General features: G+C 58.6%; 1 protein-coding gene across 1 annotated transcript; it reads left to right on the forward strand.

Moving 5' to 3' along the window:
• The first annotated feature begins 223 nt into the window (after positions 1-223).
• Positions 224-2200, forward strand: LOC138353767 (cysteine-rich, acidic integral membrane protein-like). The gene has a single exon (XM_069307167.1). It carries the CDS (start codon positions 224-226, stop codon positions 2198-2200), a length of 1977 nt encoding a protein of 658 aa, XP_069163268.1.
• Positions 2201-16664: the final 14464 nt, after the last annotated feature.

Below are 16664 nucleotides of genomic sequence, written 5' to 3' on the forward strand. Positions count from 1 at the left end.
GCAAGGCTCCTCACATGGTGCAAGGCTCCTCACATGGTGCAAGACTCCTCACATGGTGCAAGACTCCTCACATGGTGCAAGGCTCCTCACATGGTGCAAGGCTCCTCACATGGTGCAAGACTCCTCACATGGTGCAAGACTCCTCACATGGTGCAAGGCTCCTCACATGGTGCAAGGCTCCTCACATGGTGCAAGACTCCTCACATAGTGCAAGGCTCCTCACATGGTGCAAGGCTCCTCACATGGTGCAAGGCTCCTCACATGGTGCAAGGCTCCTCACATGGTGCAAGACTCCTCACATGGTGCAAGACTCCTCACATGGTGCAAGGCTCCTCACATGGTGCAAGGCTCCTCACATGGTGCAAGGCTCCTCACATGGTGCAAGACTCCTCACATGGTGCAAGACTCCTCACATGGTGCAAGACTCCTTACATGGTGCAAGACTCCTCACATGGTGCAAGACTCCTCACATGGTGCAAGACTCCTTACATGGTGCAAGACTCCTCACATGGTGCAAGACTCCTTACACGGTGCAAGACTCCTTACATGGTGCAAGACTCCTCACATGGTGCAAGACTCCTCACATGGTGCAAGACTCCTCACATGGTGCAAGACTCCTCACATGGTGCAAGACTCCTTACATGGTGCAAGACTCCTTACATGGTGCAAGACTCCTTACATGGTGCAAGACTCCTTACATGGTGCAAGACTCCTCACATGGTGCACAGACACAAACAATGCTGGAGACACAAACAATGTTGTAGACACAAACAATGCTGGAGACGCAAACAATGCTGGAGAGACAAACAATGCTGGAGACACAAACAATGCTGGAGACACAAACAATGCTGGAGACACAAACAATGCTGGAGACACAAACAATGTTGTAGACACAAACAATGCTGGAGACGCAAACAATGCTGGAGACACAAACAATGCTGGAGACACAAACAATGCTGGAGACACAAACAATGCTGGAGACACAAACAATGTTGTAGACACAAACAATGCTGGAGACACAAACAATGCTGGAGACACAAACAATGTTGCAGACACAAACAATGTTGTAGACACAAACAATGCTGTAGACGCAAACAATGCTGCAGACACAAACAATGCTGGAGACACAAACAATGTTGTAGACACAAACAATGCTGGAGACGCAAACAATGCTGGAGACACAAACAATGCTGGAGACACAAACAATGCTGGAGACACAAACAATGCTGGAGACACAAACAATGCTGGAGACACAAACAATGTTGTAGACACAAACAATGCTGGAGACGCAAACAATGCTGGAGACACAAACAATGCTGCAGACACAAACAATGCTGGAGTCACAAACAATGTTGCAGACACAAACAATGTTGTAGACACAAACAATGCTGGAGACGCAAACAATGCTGGAGACACAAACAATGCTGGAGACGCAAACAATGCTGCAGACACAAACAATGTTGTAGACACAAACAATGCTGGAGACGCAAACAATGCTGGAGACGCAAACAATGCTGGAGACGCAAACAATGCTGGAGACACAAACAATGCTGGAGACACAAACAATGCTGGAGACGCAAACAATGCTGGAGACACAAACAATGCTGGAGACGCAAACAATGCTGGAGACACAAACAATGCTGGAGACGCAAACAATGCTGGAGACACAAACAATGCTGGGGACACAAACAATGCTGCAGACGCAAACAATGCTGGAGACACAAACAATGCTGCAGACACAAACAATGCTGGAGACACAAACAATGTTGTAGACACAAACAATGCTGGAGACGCAAACAATGCTGGAGACACAAACAATGCTGGAGACACAAACAATGCTGCAGACGCAAACAATGCTGGAGACACAAACAATGCTGCAGACGCAAACAATGCTCGAGACGCAAACAATGCTGCAGACGCAAACAATGCTGGAGACGCAAACAATGCTGGAGACACAAACAATGCTGGAGACACAAACAATGCTGCAGACGCAAACAATGCTGGAGACACAAACAATGCTGCAGACGCAAACAATGCTGGAGACACAAACAATGCTGCAGACGCAAACAATGCTGGAGACGCAAACAATGCTGGAGACGCAAACAATGCTGGAGACGCAAACAATGCTGGAGACGCAAACAATGCTGGAGACGCAAACAATGCTCTCTTGTGTCATGTTAAGGACGCTAAGTCATCATGATGATTCGGTCGTCTATAATAATCTTTCCTGACTCTTCACAGTCACCGCCATGTTGGCTCTCATGGTGCTGACTCTTGCCTCACTCAGCACGTGGTGTGGTGCTGACTCTTGCTTCACTCAGCACGTGGTGTGGTGCTGACTCTTGCTTCACTCAGCACGTGGTGTGATGCTGACTCTTGCCTCACTCAGCGCGTAGTGTGATGCTGACTCTTGCCTCACTCAGCACGTGGTGTGGTGCTGACTCTTGCTTCACTCAGCACGTGGTGTGATGCTGACTCTTGCCTCACTCAGCACGTAGTGTGATGCTGACTCTTGCCTCACTCAGCACGTGGTGTGATGCTGACTCTTGCCTCACTCAGCACGTGGTGTGATGCTGACTCTTGCCTCACTCAGCACGTGGTGTGATGCTGACTCTTGCCTCACTCAGCACGTGGTGTGATGCTGACTCTTGCTTCACTCAGCACGTGGTGTGATGCTGACTCTTGCCTCACTCAGCACGTAGTGTGATGCTGACTCTTGCCTCACTCAGCACGTGGTGTGATGCTGACTCTTGCCTCACTCAGCACGTGGTGTGATGCTGACTCTTGCCTCACTCAGCACGTGGTGTGGTGCTGACTCTTGCTTCACTCAGCACGTGGTGTGATGCTGACTCTTGCCTCACTCAGCACGTAGTGTGGTGCTGACTTTTGCCTCACTCAGCACGTAGTGTGGTGCTGACTCTTGTCTCACTCAGCACGTAGTGTGGTGGTGACTCTTGCCTCACTCAGCACGTGGTGTGGTGCTGACTCTTGCCTCACTCAGCACGTGGTGTGGTGCTGACTCTTGCCTCACTCAGCACGTAGTGTGGTGCTGACTCTTGCCTCACTCAGCACGTAGTGTGGTGGTGACTCTTGCCTCACTCAGCACGTGGTGTGTGGTGCTGACTCTTGCTTCACTCAGCACGTAGTGTGGTGCTGACTCTTGCCTCACTCAGCACGTAGTGTGGTGGTGACTCTTGCCTCACTCAGCACGTGGTGTGGTGCTGACTCTTGCCTCACTCAGCACGTGGTGTGGTGCTGACTCTTGCCTCACTCAGCACGTGGTGTGGTACTGACTCTTGTCTCACTCAGCACGTGGTGTGTGGTGCTGACTCTTGCCTCACTCAGCACGTGGTGTGGTGCTGACTCTTGCCTCACTCAGCACGTAGTGTGGTGCTGACTCTTGCCTCACTCAGCACGTAGTGTGGTGGTGACTCTTGCCTCACTCAGCACGTGGTGTGGTGCTGACTCTTGCCTCACTCAGCACGTGGTGTGGTGCTGACTCTTGCCTCACTCAGCACGTAGTGTGGTTCTGACTCTTGCCTCACTCAGCACGTAGTGTGGTGGTGACTCTTGCCTCACTCAGCACGTGGTGTGGTGCTGACTCTTGCTTCACTCAGCACGTAGTGTGGTGCTGATTCTTGCCTCACTCAGCACGTGGTGTGGTGCTGACTCTTGCCTCACTCAGCACGTGGTGTGTGGTGCTGATTCTTGCCTCACTCAGCACGTGGTGTGTGGTGCTGATTCTTGCCTCACTCAGCACGTGGTGTGTGGTGCTGACTCTTGCCTCACTCAGCACGTGGTGTGGTGCTGACTCTTGCTTCACTCAGCACGTGGTGTGTGGTGCTGACTCTTGCCTCACTCAGCACGTGGTGTGTGGTGCTGACTCTTGCCTCACTCAGCACGTGGTGTGGTGCTGACTCTTGCTTCATTCAGCACGTGGTGTGATGCTGACTCTTGCTTCACTCAGCACGTAGTGTGGTGCTGACTCTTGCCTCACTCAGCACGTGGTGTGGTGCTGACTCTTGCCTCACTCAGCACGTGGTGTGGTGCTGACTCTTGCTTCACTCAGCACGTAGTGTGGTGCTGACTCTTGCCTCACTCAGCACGTGGTGTGATGCTGACTCTTGCCTCACTCAGCACGTGGTGTGTGGTGGTGACTCTTGCTTCACTCAGCACGTGGTGTGTGGTGCTGACTCTTGCTTCACTCAGCACGTAGTGTGTGGTGCTGACTCTTGTCTCACTCAGCACGTGGTGTGGTGCTGACTCTTGCCTCACTCAGCACGTGGTGTGGTGCTGACTCTTGCCTCACTCAGCACGTGGTGTGGTGCTGACTCTTGCCTCACTCAGCACGTGGTGTGGTGCTGACTCTTGCCTCACTCAGCACGTGGTGTGGTGCTGACTCTTGCTTCACTCAGCACGTAGTGTGATGCTGACTCTTGCTTCACTCAGCACGTGGTGTGGTGCTGACTCTTGCCTCACTCAGCACGTAGTGTGTGGTGCTGACTCTTGCTTCACCCCCCCCCCCCCCACAACAAGCTTACTTACTCCCGGGTACCTATTAACTACTAGGTGAACAGGTGCATTGGGTGATAGGAATCGCGCCTCAGCCATTTCTGTCGCGCACGGGATTAGAACCCGTAATTCTCGATTGTGAGTCAAGAACCAACTCACTGTGCTCTCGGGATCCGTGCCGGGCGGTGGCGGTAAATTTTCCTGTTCTCTCGTTCGAATTCTGTCTCTACTCCGGTCTTAAGGTTGCTGATGGAGGTGGCTTTCGTAACTTACTTCAGTCTAAGTCAGATGCTGAGTGACGTGCACGGGGGTCAACTCCCCCCTCACCCCCCACCCTCCGCGCCCTCTTCCTCTTCTCTCTCTATCAGTTTGTCCTTATCTACTTATTGTTCATTCCCCAGTCAGTATCTTGTATGTTGAGATCATATCCTCGCTGCTTCTTTTGCAACTCTTCTTGCAAGTTGCGGGAGCCTGACGGTTGGACAGCACGGGGGATTCGTAGTCTCAAGGTTCCGGGTTCGATCCCAAGCGGAGGTGGAAATAAATGGGCAGAGTTTCTTTCACCCTGATACATCTGTTCACCTTATCAGTAAATAGGTACCTGGGAGTTAGACAGCTGCTACGGGCTGCTTTTATAGAATGTGTAACAAAAAGGGGGGGTCTAATCGAAGACCGGGCCGCGGGGACGGTTAAGCCCCGAAATCATCCTAAGATAACGTAAAGGATAACCTCTAGTTTTGTGAGATCCAGTTCCTTTAAGGCGACCTCGGAGCTCAACACTCTGTCTGGCAGTAATTCTCTTCCAACTTTCTGCAGTTTACAATATTTGTTTTGTGGTCCACAAGGTGGGGGCCCTGTACGTGTTGTGGTCCACAAGGTGGGGGCCCTGTACGTGTTGTGGTCCACAAGGTGGGGGGCCCTGTACGTGTTGTGGTCCACAATGTGGGGGGGGGGGGCCCTGTACGTGTTGTGGTCCACAAGGTGGGGGCCTGTACGTGTTGTGGTCCACAAGGTGGGGGCCCTGTACGTGTTGTGGTCCACAAGGTGGGGGGGCCCTGTACGTGTTGTGGTCCTCAAGGTGGGGGCCCTGTACGTGTTGTGGTCTACAAGGTGGGGGTCCCTGTACGTGTTGTGGTCCACAAGGTGGGGGGGGGCCCTGTACGTGTTGTGGTCCACAAGGTGGGGGGCCCTGTACGTGTTGTGGTCCACAAGGTGGGGGGCCCTGTACGTGTTGTGGTCCACAAGGTGGGGGTCCCTGTACGTGTTGTGGTCCACAAGGTGGGGGGCCCTGTACGTGTGTGGTCCACAAGGTGGGGGGCCCTGTACGTGTTGTGGTCCACAAGGTGGGGGCCCTGTACGTGTTGTGGTCCACAAGGTGGGGGGCCCTGTACGTGTTGTGGTCCACAAGGTGGGGGGCCCTGTACGTGTTGTGGTCCACAAGGTGGGGGCCCTGTACGTGTTGTGGTCCACAAGGTGGGGGCCCTGTACGTGTTGTGGTCCACAAGGTGGGGGGCCCTGTACGTGTTGTGGTCCACAAGGTGGGGGCCCTGTACGTGTTGTGGTCCACAAGGTGGGGGCCCTGTACGTGTTGTGGTCCACAAGGTGGGGGGCCCTGTACGTGTTGTGGTCCACAAGGTGGGGGCCCTGTACGTGTTGTGGTCCACAAGGTGGGGGGGGCCCTGTACGTGTTGTGGTCCACAAGGTGGGGGCCCTGTACGTGTTGTGGTCCACAAGGTGGGAGGCCCCTGTACGTGTTGTGGTCCACAAGGTGGGGGCCCTGTACGTGTTGTGGTCCACAAGGGGGGGGCCCTGTACGTGTTGTGGTCCACAAGGTGGGGGGCCCTGTACGTGTTGTGGTCCACAAGGTGGGGGCCAATGTACGTGTTGTGGTCCACAAGGTGGGGGGGGGCCCTGTACGTGTTGTGGTCCACAAGGTGGGGGGGCCCTGTACGTGTTGTGGTCCACAAGGTGGGGGCCATGTAACGTGTTGTGGTCCACAAGGTGGGGGGCCACTGTACGTGTTGTGGTCCACAAGGGGGGGGCCCCTGTACGTGTTTGGTCCACAAGGTGGGGGGGGGGAGCCCTGTAACGTGTTGTGGTCCACAAGGTGGGGGCCTGTACGTGTTGTGGTCCACAAGGTGGGGGGCCCTGTACGTGTTGTGGTACACAAGGTGGGGGCCAGGTACGTGTTGTGGTCCACAGGTGGGGGCCCTGTACGTGTTGTGGTCCATAAGGTGTGGGCCCTGTACGTGTTGTGGTCCACAAAGTGGGGGGGGGGGCCCTGTACGTGTTGTGGTCCACAAGGTGGGGGCCTGTACTTGTTGTGGTCCACAAGGTGGGGGGCCCTGTACGTGTTGTGGTCCACAAGGTGGGGGCCCTGTACGTGTTGTGGTCCACAAGGTGGGGGGCCCTGTACGTGTTGTGGTCCACAAGGTGGGGGGCCCTGTACGTGTTGTGGTCCACAAGGTGGGGGGCCCTGTACGTGTTGTGGTCCACAAGGGTGGGGGCCCTGTACGTGTTGTGGTCCACAAGGTGGGGGGCCCTGTACGTGTTGTGGTCCCACAAGGTGGGGGGGGCCCTGTACGTGTTGTGGTCCACAAGGTGGGGGGGCCCTGTACGTGTTGTGGTCCACAAGGTGGGGGGCCCTGTACGTCGTTGTGGTCCACAAGGTGGGGGCCCCTGTACGTGTTGTGGTCCACAAGGTGGGGGGGCCCTGTACGTGTTGTGGTCCACAAGGTGGGGGGCCCTGTACGTGTTGTGGTCCACAAGGTGGGGGGGCCCTGTACGTGTTGTGGTCCACAAGGTGGGGGCCCTGTACGTGTTGTGGTCCACAAGGTGGGGGCCCTGTACGTGTTGTGGTCCACAAGGTGGGGGGCCCTGTACGTGTTGTGGTCCACAAGGTGGGGGGGCCCTGTACGTGTTGTGGTCCACAAGGTGGGGGCCCTGTACGTGTTGTGGTCCACAAGGGGGGGGCCCTGTACGTGTTGTGGTCCACAAGGTGGGGGGGCCCTGTACGTGTTGTGGTCCACAAGGTGGGGGGCCCTGTACGTGTTGTGGTCCACAAGGTGGGGGGCCCTGTACGTGTTGTGGTCCACAAGGTGGGGGGCCCTGTACGTGTTGTGGTCCACAAGGTGGGGGGGGCCCTGTACGTGTTGTGGTCCACAAGGTGGGGGGCCCTGTACGTGTTGTGGTCCACAAGGTGGGGGGCCCTGTACGTGTTGTGGTCCACAAGGTGGGGGGGGCCCTGTACGTGTTGTGGTCCACAAGGTGGGGGCCCTGTACGTGTTGTGGTCCACAAGGTGGGGGGCCCTGTACGTGTTGTGGTCCACAAGGTGGGGGCCCTGTACGTGTTGTGGTCCACAAGGGGGGGGCCCTGTACGTGTTGTGGTCCACAAGGTGGGGGGGCCCTGTACGTGTTGTGGTCCACAAGGTGGGGGGGCCCTGTACGTGTTGTGGTCCACAAGGTGGGGGGCCCTGTACGTGTTGTGGTCCACAAGGTGGGGGGCCCTGTACGTGTTGTGGTCCACAAGGTGGGGGGCCCTGTACGTGTTGTGGTCCACAAGGTGGGGGCCCTGTACGTGTTGTGGTCCACAAGGTGGGTGGCCCTGTACGTGTTGTGGTCCACAAGGTGGGGGGGGCCTGTACGTGTTGTGGTCCACAAGGTGGGGGCCCTGTACGTGTTGTGGTCCACAAGGTGGGGGGCCCTGTACGTGTTGTGGTCCACAAGGTGGGGGGCCCTGTACGTGTTGTGGTCCACAAGGTGGGGGGGCCCTGTACGTGTTGTGGTCCACAAGGTGGGGGGCCCTGTACGTGTTGTGGTCCACAAGGTGGGGGCCCTGTACGTGTTGTGGTCCACAAGGTGGGGGGCCCTGTACGTGTTGTGGTCCACAAGGTGGGGGGCCCTGTACGTGTTGTGGTCCACAAGGTGGGGGGCCCTGTACGTGTTGTGGTCCACAAGGTGGGGGGCCTGTACGTGTTGTGGTCCACAAGGTGGGGGGCCCTGTACGTGTTGTGGTCCACAAGGTGGGGGGCCCTGTACGTGTTGTGGTCCACAAGGTGGGGGGCCCTGTACGTGTTGTGGTCCACAAGGTGGGGGGCCCTGTACGTGTTGTGGTCCACAAGGTGGGGGGCCCTGTACGTGTTGTGGTCCACAAGGTGGGGGGCCCTGTACGTGTTGTGGTCCACAAGGTGGGGGGCCCTGTACGTGTTGTGGTCCACAAGGTGGGGGCCCTGTACGTGTTGTGGTCCACAAGGTGGGGGGGCCCTGTACGTGTTGTGGTCCACAAGGTGGGGGGCCCTGTACGTGTTGTGGTCCACAAGGTGGGGGGGGCCCTGTACGTGTTGTGGTCCACAAGGTGGGGGGCCCTGTACGTGTTGTGGTCCACAAGGTGGGGGCCCTGTACGTGTTGTGGTCCACAAGGTGGGGGGCCCTGTACGTGTTGTGGTCCACAAGGTGGGGGGCCCTGTACGTGTTGTGGTCCACAAGGTGGGGGGCCCTGTACGTGTTGTGGTCCACAAGGTGGGGGGCCCTGTACGTGTTGTGGTCCACAAGGTGGGGGGCCCTGTACGTGTTGTGGTCCACAAGGTGGGGGGGGGCCCTGTACGTGTTGTGGTCCACAAGGTGGGGGGGCCCTGTACGTGTTGTGGTCCACAAGGTGGGGGGCCCTGTACGTGTTGTGGTCCACAAGGTGGGGGGCCCTGTACGTGTTGTGGTCCACAAGGTGGGGGGCCCTGTACGTGTTGTGGTCCACAAGGTGGGGGGCCCTGTACGTGTTGTGGTCCACAAGGTGGGGGGCCCTGTACGTGTTGTGGTCCACAAGGTGGGGGGCCCTGTACGTGTTGTGGTCCACAAGGTGGGGGGCCCTGTACGTGTTGTGGTCCACAAGGTGGGGGCCCTGTACGTGTTGTGGTCCACAAGGTGGGGGGGGCCCTGTACGTGTTGTGGTCCACAAGGTGGGGGGGCCCTGTACGTGTTGTGGTCCACAAGGTGGGGGCCCTGTACGTGTTGTGGGTCACAAGGTGGGGGGGGCCTGTACGTGTTGTGGTCCACAAGGTGGGGGCCCTGTACGGGTTGTGTTGTGGTCCACAAGGTGGGGGGGCCCTGTACGTGTTGTGGTCCACAAGGTGGGGGGGCCCTGTACGTGTTGTGGTCCACAAGGTGGGGGGCCCTGTACGTGTGTGGTCCACAAGGTGGGGGCCCTGTACGTGTTGTGGTCCACAAGGTGGGTGGGGCCCTGTACGTGTTGCGGTCCACAAGGTGGGGGCCCTGTACGTGTTGTGGTCCACAAGGTGTGGGGCCCTGTACGTGTTGTGGTCCACAAGGTGGGGGCCCCTGTACGTGTTGTGGTCCACAAGGTGGGGGGGCCCTGTACGTGTTGTGGTCCACAAGGATGGGGGCCCTGTACGTGTTGTGGTCCACACGGTGGGGGCCCTGTACGTGTTGTGGTCCACAAGGTGGGGGGCCCTGTACGTGTTGTGGTCCACAAAGGTGGGGGGGCCCTGTACGTGTTGTGGTCCACAAGGTGGGGGCCCTGTACGTGTTGTGGTCCACAAGGTGGGGGGCCCTGTACGTGTTGTGGTCCACAAGGTGGGGGGCCCTGTACGTGTTGTGGTCCACAAGGTGGGGGGCCCTGTACGTGTTGTGGTCCACAAGGTGGGGGGCCCCTGTACGTGTTGTGGTCCACAAGGTGGGGGGCCCTGTACGTGTTGTGGTCCACAAGGTGGGGGGCCCTGTACGTGTTGTGGTCCACAAGGTGGGGGGCCCTGTACGTGTTGTGGTCCACAAGGTGGGGGGCCCTGTACGTGTTGTGGTCCACAAGGTGGGGGGCCCTGTACGTGTTGTGGTCCACAAGGTGGGGGGCCCTGTACGTGTTGTGGTCCACAAGGTGGGGGGCCCTGTACGTGTTGTGGTCCACAAGGTGGGGGGCCCTGTACGTGTTGTGGTCCACAAGGTGGGGGGCCCTGTACGTGTTGTGGTCCACAAGGTGGGGGGGGCCCTGTACGTGTTGTGGTCCACAAGGTGGGGGGCCCTGTACGTGTTGTGGTCCACAAGGTGGGGGGCCCTGTACGTGTTGTGGTCCACAAGGTGGGGGCCCTGTACGTGTTGTGGTCCACAAGGTGGGGGCCCTGTACGTGTTGTGGTCCACAAGGTGGGGGGCCCTGTACGTGTTGTGGTCCACAAGGTGGGGGGCCCTGTACGTGTTGTGGTCCACAAGGTGGGGGGCCCTGTACGTGTTGTGGTCCACAAGGTGGGGGCCCTGTACGTGTTGTGGTCCACAAGGTGGGGGCCCTGTACGTGTTGTGGTCCACAAGGTGGGGGGCCCTGTACGTGTTGTGGTCCACAAGGTGGGGGCCCTGTACGTGTTGTGGTCCACAAGGTGGGGGGCCCTGTACGTGTTGTGGTCCACAAGGTGGGGGCCCTGTACGTGTTGTGGTCCACAAGGTGGGGGGCCCTGTACGTGTTGTGGTCCACAAGGTGGGGGCCCTGTACGTGTTGTGGTCCACAAGGGGGGGGGCCCTGTACGTGTTGTGGTTCCACAAGGTGGGGGGCCCTGTACGTGTTGTGGTCCACAAGGTGGGGGGGGCCCTGTACGTGTTGTGGTCCACAAGGTGGGGGCCCTGTACGTGTTGTGGTCCACAAGGTGGGGGGCCCTGTACGTGTTGTGGTCCACAAGGTGGGGGGGCCCTGTACGTGTTGTGGTCCACAAGGTGGGGGGGGCCCTGTACGTGTTGTGGTCCACAAGGTGGGGGCCCTGTACGTGTTGTGGTCCACAAGTGGGGGGGCCCTGTACGTGTTGTGGTCCACAAGGTGGGGGGCCCTGTACGTGTTGTGGTCCACAAGGTGGGGGCCCTGTACGTGTTGTGGTCCACAAGGTGGGGGCCCTGTACGTGTTGTGGTCCACAAGGTGGGGGCCCTGTACGTGTTGTGGTCCACAAGGTGGGGGGGCCCTGTACGTGTTGTGGTCCACAAGGTGGGGGCCCTGTACGTGTTGTGGTCCACAAGGTGGGGGGCCCTGTACGTGTTGTGGTCCACAAGGTGGGGGCCCTGTACGTGTTGTGGTCCACAAGGTGGGGGGCCCTGTACGTGTTGTGGTCCACAAGGTGGGGGGCCCTGTACGTGTTGTGGTCCACAAGGTGGGGGCCCTGTACGTGTTGTGGTCCACAAGGTGGGGGGCCCTGTACGTGTTGTGGTCCACAAGGTGGGGGGGCCCTGTACGTGTTGCGGTCCACAAGGTGGGGGCCCTGTACGTGTTGTGGTCCACAAGGTGGGGGGCCCTGTACGTGTTGTGGTCCACAAGGTGGGGGCCCTGTACGTGTTGTGGTCCACAAGGTGGGGGGCCCTGTACGTGTTGTGGTCCACAAGGTGGGGGCCCTGTACGTGTTGTGGTCCACAAGGTGGGGGCCCTGTACGTGTTGTGGTCCACAAGGTGGGGGCCCTGTACGTGTTGTGGTCCACAAGGTGGGGGGCCCTGTACGTGTTGTGGTCCACAAGGTGGGGGGCCCTGTACGTGTTGTGGTCCACAAGGTGGGGGGCCCTGTACGTGTTGTGGTCCACAAGGTGGGGGCCCTGTACGTGTTGTGGTCCACAAGGTGGGGGGCCCTGTACGTGTTGTGGTCCACAAGGTGGGGGCCCTGTACGTGTTGTGGTCCACAAGGTGGGGGGGGGCCCTGTACGTGTTGTGGTCCACAAGGTGGGGGGCCCTGTACGTGTTGTGGTCCACAAGGTGGGGGCCCTGTACGTGTTGTGGTCCACAAGGTGGGGGGGCCTGTACGTGTTGTGGTCCACAAGGTGGGGGGCCCTGTACGTGTTGTGGTCCACAAGGTGGGGGGCCCTGTACGTGTTGTGGTCCACAAGGTGGGGGGCCCTGTACGTGTTGTGGTCCACAAGGTGGGGGGGCCCTGTACGTGTTGTGGTCCACAAGGTGGGGGGCCCTGTACGTGTTGTGGTCCACAAGGTGGGGGGCCCTGTACGTGTTGTGGTCCACAAGGTGGGGGCCCTGTACGTGTTGTGGTCCACAAGGTGGGGGGCCCTGTACGTGTTGTGGTCCACAAGGTGGGGGGCCCTGTACGTGTTGTGGTCCACAAGGTGGGGGCCCTGTACGTGTTGTGGTCCACAAGGTGGGGGGCCCTGTACGTGTTGTGGTCCACAAGGTGGGGGGCCCTGTACGTGTTGTGGTCCACAAGGTGGGGGGCCCTGTACGTGTTGTGGTCCACAAGGTGGGGGGGCCCTGTACGTGTTGTGGTCCACAAGGTGGGGGGGCCCTGTACGTGTTGTGGTCCACAAGGTGGGGGCCCTGTACGTGTTGTGGTCCACAAGGTGGGGTGTGCCCTGTACGTGTTGTGGTCCCACAGGTGGGGGGCCCTGTAGCGTTGTGGTCCACAAGGGGTGGCCGGCCCTGTACGTGTTGTGGTCCACAAGGTGGGGGGCCCTGTACGTGTTGTGGTCCACAAGGTGGGGGGGCCCTGTACGTGTTGTGGGCCACAAGGTGGGGGTCCCTGTACGTGTTGTAGGTCCACAAGGTGGGGGGGGCCCTGTACGTGTTGTGGTCCACAAGGTGGGGGGCCCTGTACGTGTTGTGGTCCACAAGGTGGGGGGGCCCTGTACGTGTTGTGGTCCACAAGGTGGGGGCCCTGTACGTGTTGTGGTCCACAAGGTGGGGGCCCTGTACGTGTTGTGGTCCACAAGGTGGGGGGGCCCTGTACGTGTTGTGGTCCACAAGGTGGGGGGCCCTGTACGTGTTGTGGTCCACAAGGTGGGGGCCCTGTACGTGTTGTGGTCCACAAGGTGGGGGCCCTGTACGTGTTGTGGTCCACAAGGTGGGGGGCCCTGTACGTGTTGTGGTCCACAAGGTGGGGGGGCCCTGTACGTGTTGTGGTCCACAAGGTGGGGGGGCCCCTGTACGTGTTGTAGTCCACAAGGTGGGGGCCCTGTTACGTGTTGTGGTCCACAAGGTGGGGGGCCCTGTACGTGTTGTGGTCCACAAGGTGGGGGGCCCTGTACGTGTTGTGGTCCACAAGGTGGGGGGCCCTGTACGTGTTGTGGTCCACAAGGTGGGGGGCCCTGTACGTGTTGTGGTCCACAAGGTGGGGGGCCCTGTACGTGTTGTGGTCCACAAGGTGGGGGGCCCTGTACGTGTTGTGGTCCACAAGGTGGGGGCCCTGTACGTGTTGTGGTCCACAAGGTGGGGGCCCTGTACGTGTTGTGGTCCACAAGGTGGGGGGCCCTGTACGTGTTGTGGTCCACAAGGTGGGGGCCCTGTACGTGTTGTGGTCCACAAGGTGGGGGCCCTTGTACGTGTTGTGGTCCACAAGGTGGGGGCCCTGTACGTGTTGTGGTCCACAAGGTGGGGGCCCTGTACGTGTTGTGGTCCACAAGGTGGGGGCCCTGTACGTGTTGTGGTCCACAAGGTGGGGGCCCTGTACGTGTTGTGGTCCACAAGGTGGGGGCCCTGTACGTGTTGTGGTCCACAAGGTGGGGGCCCTGTACGTGTTGTGGTCCACAAGGTGGGGGCCCTGTACGTGTTGTGGTCCACAAGGTGGGGGGCCCTGTACGTGTTGTGGTCCACAAGGTGGGGGCCCTGTACGTGTTGTGGTCCACAAGGTGGGGGGCCCTGTACGTGTTGTGGTCCACAAGGTGGGGGCCCTGTACGTGTTGTGGTCCACAAGGTGGGGGCCCTGTACGTGTTGTGGTCCACAAGGTGGGGGCCCTGTACGTGTTGTGGTCCACAAGGTGGGGGCCCTGTACGTGTTGTGGTCCACAAGGTGGGGGCCCTGTACGTGTTGTGGTCCACAAGGTGGGGGCCCTGTACGTGTTGTGGTCCACAAGGTGGGGGCCCTGTACGTGTTGTGGTCCACAAGGTGGGGGCCCTGTACGTGTTGTGGTCCACAAGGTGGGGGGCCCTGTACGTGTTGTGGTCCACAAGGTGGGGGCCCTGTACGTGTTGTGGTCCACAAGGTGGGGGGCCCTGTACGTGTTGTGGTCCACAAGGTGGGGGCCCTGTACGTGTTGTGGTCCACAAGGTGGGGGCCCTGTACGTGTTGTGGTCCACAAGGTGGGGGGCCCTGTACGTGTTGTGGTCCACAAGGTGGGGGCCCTGTATGTGTTGTGGTCCACAAGGTGGGGGCCCTGTACGTGTTGTGGTCCACAAGGTGGGGGGCCCTGTACGTGTTGTGGTCCACAAGGTGGGGGCCCTGTACGTGTTGTGGTCCACAATGTGGGGGCCCTGTACGTGTTGTGGTCCACAAGGTGGGGGGGCCCTGTACGTGTTGTGGTCCACAAGGTGGGGGCCCTGTACGTGTTGTGGTCCACAAGGTGGGGGCCCTGTACGTGTTGTGGTCCACAAGGTGGGGGCCCTGTACGTGTTGGTCTGACTGGCGGTTTAGATTGCTTGGAAACAATTCTTATTTGTGTTGCTTTAAAGTTGTTACAAACATTGTTCCGTGTGGTGCCGTACTGGCTTGTTGAGGTGTGCTTCTGGGACTCGTGGTGGGCAGGTGTAGGGGGTGGTGGTGGTGGGCAGGTGTGGGGGGTGGTGGTGGTGGGCAGGTGTGCGGGGTGGTGGTGGTGGGCAGGTGTGGGGGGTGGTGGTGGTGGGCAGGTGTAGGGGGGGCTGTGCAGGGGGGCAGTGTTGTGGTGTAGGTGGCGCGGGTGGTGAAGGTGTGGGCGTCCCTGCCCTCACGGTGAAGAGGTCAGACCAACCCGTTACTGTGCAGCCTTACAACACCCCAGCCCTGGCTCGTTGTGTAAGCCTTACAACACCCCAGCCCTGGTTGGTGGTGTAAGCCTTACACCACCAGCCAGGGCTGGGGTGGTGTAAGCCTTACAACACCCCAGCCCTGGCTGGTGGTGTAAGTCTTACACCACCCCAGCCCTGGCTGGTGATGGTGACATAGGCCTATACCTCACCTGCTATAGGCCTTGGATGAAGCAGGGTAACCGCCCCTCACACCAGAGCAAGAGACAGTAAGTTGTGCAACAATTATCAGATCACTTTCAGTGAAAGTTTGGCTCTTGTGGAAAGCCTAATAGAAGCAACATTCTGTTGGTCGCTATATCTATATAGCCGTCTTATATGTGCAGCCTGGGTGTCAAGGTGTTGGCGTTGGTGATTGGGAGGACGACAAGTGATTGATGAGCGGTCAACCTGCCTCATTATTGTGGTTGACAGGAAGCTTGTTAGTGTGGTCGAGGGGCGCTTAGTCCACCGTCTCCCAAGATGCTGCCCACAACAGTTAGCCAGCTCCCACGTACCTAGTTACTGCTAGGCTAATAGAGGCATCGTTCGTGAGGGGAGGTGCTCACACGACTCTTCCGGCCCAGGTTGTTAGCGGCCTCTCATTATGAGGGCCCTCTATACGTCAGCGGCCTCACATTATGAGGGCCCTCTATACGTCAGCGGCCTCTCATTATGAGGGCCCTCTATACGTCAGCGGCCTCTCATTATGAGGGCCCTCTATACGTCAGCGGCCTCTCATTATGAGGGCCTCTATACGTCAGCGGCCTCACATTATGAGGGCCCTCTATACGTCAGCGGCCTCTCATTATGAGGGCCCTCTATACGTCAGTGACCTCACATTATGAGGGCCCTCTATACGTCAGCGGCCTCTCATTATGAGGGGCTCTCAATACGTCAGCGGCCTCTCATTATGAGGGCCCTCTATACGTCAGCAGCCTCACATTATGAGGGCCCTCTATACGTCAGTGGCCTCTCATTATGAGGGGCCTCTATACGTCAGCGGCCTCACATTATGAGGGCCCTCTATACGTCAGCGGCCTCACATTATGAGGGCCCTCTATACGTCAGCGTCCTCACATTATGAGGGCCCTCTATACGTCAGTGGCCTCTCATTATGAGGGGCCTCTATACGTCAGCGGCCTCACATTATGAGGGCCCTCTATACGTCAGCGGCCTCACATTATGAGGGCCCTCTATACGTCAGCGGCCTCACATTATGAGGGGCTCTCAATACATCAACAGCCTCACATTATGAGGGGCTCTCAATACATCAACAGCCTCACATTATGAGGGGCTCTCAATACATCAACAGCCTCACATTATGAGGGGCTCTCAATACATCAACAGCCTCACATTATGAGGGGCTCTCAATACATCAACAGCCTCACATTATGAGGGGCTCTCAATACATCAACA

The sequence above is a fragment of the Procambarus clarkii genome, chromosome 59, assembly GCF_040958095.1.
Source record: "Procambarus clarkii isolate CNS0578487 chromosome 59, FALCON_Pclarkii_2.0, whole genome shotgun sequence".
NCBI lineage: Eukaryota > Metazoa > Arthropoda > Malacostraca > Decapoda > Cambaridae > Procambarus > Procambarus clarkii.

Bases quoted from the DNA above. Each gene is read 5' to 3' on its own strand.
- LOC138353767 (XM_069307167.1), top strand. From the start codon at position 224: ATGGTGCAAGGCTCCTCACATGGTGCAAGGCTCCTCACATGGTGCAAG.